The 7,343-nt window shown below is 38.1% G+C and overlaps 1 protein-coding gene and 1 pseudogene across 1 annotated transcript; one reads left to right on the top strand and one right to left on the bottom strand.

Annotated features, from left to right (window-relative positions):
- Positions 1 to 632: 632 nt before the first annotated feature.
- LOC114162341 (Radical SAM superfamily protein) lies at positions 633 to 2,814 on the top strand. Its single transcript, XM_028046196.2, has 2 exons — positions 633 to 1,642; positions 2,025 to 2,814. Exons 1-2 carry the CDS (start codon positions 837 to 839, stop codon positions 2,689 to 2,691), a joined length of 1,473 nt encoding a protein of 490 aa, XP_027901997.1. The 5' UTR covers positions 633 to 836; the 3' UTR covers positions 2,692 to 2,814.
- A 3,456-nt stretch (positions 2,815 to 6,270) lies between these two features.
- On the bottom strand, positions 6,271 to 6,965 carry LOC146883614 (uncharacterized; annotated as a pseudogene).
- Positions 6,966 to 7,343: the final 378 nt, after the last annotated feature.

The raw sequence follows: 7,343 nt of genomic DNA, 5'->3' as shown, positions 1-7,343 counted from the left end.
GTTGAATTTTTTGTACAATTTGTTGATGTCACTTGACTTAAGTGAAATTAATCGATTGAAAAACAATTCAACTGATTGAATACATTCATACCATAAACTAATACAACAAACATTTTAACCTGTTAAAACTCATTTTAACATATTAAAAAGAACACACTAAGACTAACAAGACATCTAACCTATGTCATATAGCCTACCAACATGATATAACATGTAACCATAACATTTAACACATAATTTACAAATTTAGCACAATAGAAACATAATCTTCAAATGGATCTTCATTAACCACATATGATCTTCATTCATTTAGTTTTATTAAATCTTTGCACCAAACTTGTTTGTGCCAAGAAGAACCGTCAAGATGGCCAACCTTACGGAGAAGGGAACTAACACCAATAACAAATCGCGACGCACCAAGGAAAATGAGGGATGAAGCCCAGACACACAAACACCAAATTTTCGGACCCAAGGTTGTGGAAGAGACAATCGAGAAATGGGCAACCTTGTGGAAAAGAAAGATGAAGAATAGAGCGCGAAACTTCAAAACGAAAATGATAAATGAGGAAACCAAGACTTTTTTCTTTTCTTTCCAAACTACGATGAATTATTTAAAAAATAATAATTCCATTTAATACTGCCACATGTTTTTCTTCACGTCGACATTATCAAACTTTTGTAAAAAAAATCTTTATTAAACGATCATTTTCGAATAGTAAAATTTAATATTCGACGGGGAAAGGCCAAAGAAATAAGGAGATCACAACGATAGCAATATCCCTTGGTAGTGCAAACGTGCCTCATCTCTTTCGTCTACATCCTTTCTCAACAGTTTGATGCTCACTCCCCTAATGCTGCTGAAATCATCTTTCACTCCCATTTTCCTGGTGCAAACCGCTAAATCCAAACCTCAAAAACTTCTCCACCACGCATTCACCAAAACCTTCTTCACTTACAGCACGCCACCCGTTCGACACAATGCCTGTCTCAACCTCTCCACCCCACCACCCGCTTCCTCCGCCTATATCCACCTCCCTTTCTGCCGGAAACGCTGCCACTATTGCGACTTCCCCGTCGTAGCTCTCGGCTCCGCCTCCACCCAAACCCACCACGACCCGCGCGTCTCCAACTACATTCACTGGCTCTGCCGGGAAATCACTGCCACCAAAGTGGATCAACCCGCTTCCACAACGCCCCTCCAGACTGTCTACTTTGGTGGTGGAACACCCTCGCTGGTGCCTCCTGCGATGGTTTCATCCGTTTTAGAGACTCTGAGGGTGAAGTTTGGGCTTTGTGAGGACGCGGAAATATCGATGGAGATGGACCCCGGCACGTTTGATGCAGAGAAGATGAGGGAGATGGTGGCGTTAGGAGTGAATAGAGTGTCTTTGGGAGTTCAGGCGTTTCAGGAGGAGCTGTTGAGATCGTGTGGGAGGGCACATGGGGTGCAAGAGGTTCATGAGGCTATTAGTGTTGTGAAGTCATGTGGGGTTGAGAATTGGAGCATTGATCTCATAGCCTCGTTGCCTCATCAGAGTTGGGAGATGTGGGAGGAAAGTTTAAGGCTCACCATTGAGTCACAACCTTCTCATGTGTCCGTTTATGACTTGCAAATTGAGCAAGGAACAAAATTTGGACGATTGTAAGAGGCACTTATTTGTTTTTTTCTATGAACACGATTCACATTTTATCTCAACACTGATAACCAAGAACTTATGTACTCGCTGGGAAGTGACAGTTGTTTTCTGTTGCACTAGCGACAACAAGGATTTAAATTGCAGTTGCAATTGCAGCTTTGTCGTGACATGATCCTTTATATTGTGAGAAATTACTTTCAAATATAATTTACAAGGTTTTCAAAAACGGTCTGTTACTGCAATTTCGGACGTGGTGTCAATGTTTTTAGGCTATTCTTACAGCTGCCCTTTCTGATGTGGCTGAGTATTTTTTTAAAACCTTGAGTAGCATTGATGGCTTTTATTTTCTTTTTATAAATCATTATAATGATCTAGAGATGTTTTCAGGTACTCACCAGGGGAATTTCCGATGCCTTCTGAAACACAATCGGCTGAGTTCTATAAGATGGCTTCAAGAATGCTTTCTGATGCGAATTACAACCATTATGAAATCAGCAGCTACTGCAAAAGTGGGTACGAGTGCAAACATAATTTTATCTACTGGAAGAACGAGCCTTTCTATGCCTTTGGCCTTGGCTCTGCCAGTTTTGTTGGTGGGTTGAGGTTTTCTAGACCAAGGAAGGTCAATGATTACATTAGTTTTGTGCAGAATCTGGAAAATGGATTAGTAGATAGCTCTGGTGATGGTAACATTCATGTCAAGGACACGGCCATGGATGTGGTGATGCTGTCCCTAAGAACTGCACAGGGCCTGGACTTAAAGAGTTTCCAAGAATCATTTGGCAGCTCTGTTGTTTTGTCATTGCTAGAGGCTTATAAACCTTATGTTGACAGTGGACTTGTGGTTTGCTTGGACGAGCATAGGAGAACCATTATAGTAGATGACCTTAACTCTTCCTTTTTGTATAAAACTAACACAGAAAAGAGGGTGGCATACATAAGGCTAAGTGATCCAGAAGGTTTCCTCTTATCAAATGAGTTGATAGCCCTTGCTTTTGGGGTTATTGACTCTTGGAAGGATTGTCCTCAGTACCAAGAAGCAAAAGCCACTTGAAAGCATGGATGTATATTTTACAGCAATACCTGATGTTATCTAACAATTATTTGTACCAGATACCTATTTATACAGGAAATATTTCTTGGAATGAGGGGATGGATATGCAGGTTCAAACACCAATGATGGGCATCCATACATTCCGTTGATCTTCATAACTAATAATAGTTCATGAAATGAGATAAATTATGATTGACATAAGAATAAGTAAACGAAATTGTCTAAACCTACCTCCTGAGGTTGAGAATCATCTTCTGATGGTGAAAAAACATAATTTCAAAGTGTACAACGACATCCAAACACAAATTGATATATGAATTTTGCAGGGGATGGTTTGAATTCGAAAGGTGCACGATGCTCAAGCTAGTAATTTTTGGAACTAAAGGAGATTGAGATCACTGAGAAATACCTTTAGGTGAACCAGTCACCTGTTTCTTCATATGGAGCAACTATTTTACTGTTTACTGGTATTTTGTCCCTATACTGGTAACGTTTTCTTGCTTTTTTCACATTTGCTTTGTGTGAAAATGGTCCTGTTTAGGTATCATAACATTATTCAGTTGGCACTCCTTTATTCTCAAACTTGGGAGCACAATGCCCACACTAATGTCTTCGCAATTTGCTTTGTATTTATTTTCATTATGTTAAACTCATTCATTGCTAGCTAAGCAGAACCTGAGATTTTTTTTTTATCAGCAATAGAACCTGAGTTATAAGTGTTGAGTCTAGATCTATATTTTTTTCAAACTTGAATGTAATGTCCCATTTAATTATTAAGCGAGAATTAAAGGAAACGTCACACAAAGATAGTACTGCAACATAGTCCTGGGTTCTTAACACAACCCCTACAACATGGGCACACCACGATGCCAACGGGAAACCAGATACAAGTCTAACAAATGAGGGTAGAGTATTAAAGCATGAAACAATACATGGGCCATAGCCCTAAAGAACCATGACAAAAAAAGAATCCAGCCCAGATGGCTAAGCAGTAGAATCGTCATTTCCTTGCTGACCACGAGAACCTCGCCCATATGCTCCCATCAATCAAATGGATGATCATCGCAAGAAAGAACAGTCACATACAATACAACCATACAACAAACAGGGTAAGCTAGAGCCGATAACATTTTCATCATACAGTCAATATATTTTTCACCATTCAATATCCATACAACAACCAAGCATGTCATGACTTTCAATCGATACACTACGACTCGACTCATCCGGATACGTATAACTTGGTCGGATTCAGTGGATGCCCGCACTTGTGGTGGATACCTCTGCTCACCCCTGAGCTGTGTGTTACAAGTGTTACAATGAATCAATTTTCCTTACCACAAGGTTAGCCCTTAATGAATTTCAGGCCTCCTGCTACTCTCACCACAGGAGTCAGTCCGCTCTAGGTGAGACTAACTGACTCCTTAGAGCGTCAGGATGCAACCTTACCTTGAGTCCTTACCTAGTTATAGATGGGGCACCACCATGGACACCCACTAACAGGGACCATGGAATTACGTCCCGACCACTGAAGCGTGACCCTGAAAGTCTCACCTAGAGACTCTAAGGAATTAAGCACTGACACGAACCAACATACATAAACAGCCAAGAATTTACACATACGTTGCACATAAGATTTCAAACCAAAATCCATAACCAAATCCTCATTTCTCATATGTTGAATTATTACCAACTCGTTATTCCCAATGATGAGTAAAGTATTTCTCCTCATACCAAAACCATACCAAAGGTTTACCAACCATCAAGATCCATTGTTACTTATGCCAGGTGTATGACCACACGTACATACATATGTATCCAACTTCTCATGTACAATTCATGTAGAAATCATGCCAAGCTCACAATTCCCCCACATATAATCTCCTCCCAACATGCATAATCATTTATACAATTTATAACACAGATCATACCATGCCTTTCAATTCACAAACTTCATACCTCATACCAAACACATCATAACCAACAATCTAATTACCAATTTAAGAGAGTCATCCAACCTACAGCATATTTCGCTCAAGCCAAGAGCCCTTGCTCAGGCGATAGGGGTATTCTCGCTTAGGTGATAGACCCTCGCTTAGGCGAGATTGCGACAAGTGCTGTGATTTCCTTGCAGGCTTGCTTAGGCGAGTTCTGGCTCGCCTGGGCAAGACAACCTCTCGCCCAACAGTGGCGTCCCTCACCTGGGCTAGACCACAACAGCATTCCAGGCCTTCACTCCTCCTCGCTTAGGCGAGTGGCTCTCGCCTGAGCGAGACTGGCGTCGCTCAAAACCAGAGTCCTTCGCCTGGGCGAGGGTTCGCGAAACCCTGGTTGCTTCTGCAGGTCTCGCCTGGGCGAGTTACTCTAGCTTGGGTGAGATTGACAGATCTCGCCACTACCTTTCCTGCAACAATCACATATCCATACCCAAGCAACAGTCCAAGATCGTTCACACACTCATCACAGACATACAGTTCATGCAATACTCAACAAACATCAAAACCAGCCAGAAAATCGTTCAAGACTCGAAAACTCTAACTTCCCCGTGCCTGAAAAAGTTCAGCTAAGACCCCGACGACACGACCACGAGCGCAACAGCTCTAAGGATGGACTATGGGTTGAAATAGGGGTGGAACAGAACCAGACAAATGACGTTAACAGAGGCTTTCAACCGAAATCACGAAAATATGGTAAAAAGGAAACCAGTACGGCTAGAAGAGATACTTACATGGAGCACGAGTTCTCTTAGCTCAACATGACAGTGGAAGCAAAACACTAGCGGAGGGGGTTGACGGCTGCAGTTTAGGTTCTCTAAAATGAAAGGAAAATGAGACTTAGGACAACTGAGAAGGGTTTTATCTACTAGGCCAGCCCTTAGGCCCACTTACAAGGGCAACCCTTTAGTTTAGGGCAGGAAGATAAGGAATAATATTAATGGGCCTTACATTGAACAGTTATAATCATCATAAGAGGATTGTTAAAGTTTGGAAGATATGATAGAAGATATGCTACTGCATAATTTGATATTGGCCTTTCCTTCAAAGTTTTCTTTGAAATGATGGTTTCGATGAAGGAGTTGTAGAGAATTTTGATGAATCTGCAAGTAAATTAAACTTGGCCCTCAATTTGGTGCCTAGTCTCAAAATGCCACCAATGGAATATATTATTTAATTATTACTATAATTTTAATAATTTAAGTATTAAGATATTTAATTTATATTTTAAAAGTATATATGAGAATAAGAAAATAAACATGAAAAGTCGTGTGAGAGAGAGAAAGTTTCATGAAAAAGCAAAATAAAAATGAAAATTATGACATCTCCATTTTGTCTGATACCAAATGTTATCAAACTCGAGGATCGTAATGGAATCAGAAAGAGAATGAAAACTCGTAACTTGAGGACCATGGTTACGAGTAGATGAAAAATCATATTCATAAATAAGTACATCATTTAAAATAATATAAATGATAAAATCAACTCATACATAATTCATAAAATGAGTTCATAACAAGTAAAATAGTTTCATAAGTCTTGCCAAACATAAAACATCTAATAAATTGTTCAATTTAAATAGAAACTATCCAAGAAAATATTTCATATCAACACTAGGATAATCATCAGTGTCCTCCAGATCATTTTCATTTTCATCAATGTCCTCTCCTCTAAGACCTTCATCATTATCAAGATTGGAGGAACCTTCAAATCATCCATAGGTACAGCAACACCACCTTTACTAGCATATTCATTCTCTCCAACTTCAACTAAGATGTCTTCATATAAAGCATCCAAACTTGAACTTGCTTCCTTTTCCTCCATAGTCCATTCATAATCAGAAACAAGATCATCCATGTTATAGTATTTTGTTTTCCTAACATCCTTCTTCTTCTTCTTCAATCTTGAATTAGCCATGACAAAAACCACATCATTCATAGTCTTTTATTGTAAACGAATTTGTTTTTTGATGTGGACCTAAACAATTACAAAGTTAATTAACACCTTATACTAACTCTAAAAAATAATTATAAAATCAATTTCATAAATATGAATTCTTACCTTTTAAAAAGTACTCCAGTTATGCTCAAATCTGGATGAATTACAAATCAAACTCAATGCTCTAAATGCAATTCTTTCTAATTTTGGATGTTCATCCCCATATGAGTCCCACCATTACGATGAAGTTTTAGTTTTGAGAGCACATTGAGTTATCAGACTACCAAAAATTCCATATTTAATCTTGAAACTTTCAATTTGAGAATCAATAAGTAATATCATCAATAATGGTGGGACTCATAGTCAAAACTAAAATATAATAGCAACAATAATATACAAAACGGTAATAATGAATTATAATTAGAAAACCAAAGAACAATAATACTAATAATATATAAAAAAATTGTAAATATAAAAGTTCACTGAAATATAAACCAAAATAAACTTATTATTTGTAAGTTCAAAAGAATAAAATAAGATAGTTACACATGATCAAACAAGTAATGAAAAATAAATTCAAAGATAAAATATTATTGTAAAAGAAAAATGTGATAAGTTTAATTTTTTAAATTGAGTATTTATTAAATTTTTATATAGAATATTTAAATATTTTTAAATTGAGTTTATCGTCTGATTTTTCTCTTAACGATGTGACTGTTA

Source organism: Vigna unguiculata, chromosome 9 (genome assembly GCF_037176805.1).
Source record: "Vigna unguiculata cultivar grain cowpea cultivar isolate G323 ecotype 2 chromosome 9, ASM3717680v1, whole genome shotgun sequence".
NCBI classification, from domain to species: Eukaryota; Viridiplantae; Streptophyta; class Magnoliopsida; order Fabales; family Fabaceae; genus Vigna; species Vigna unguiculata.
Note: the sequence above shows the minus strand (reverse complement) of the source record. Positions and strands in the feature narration are given on the sequence as shown.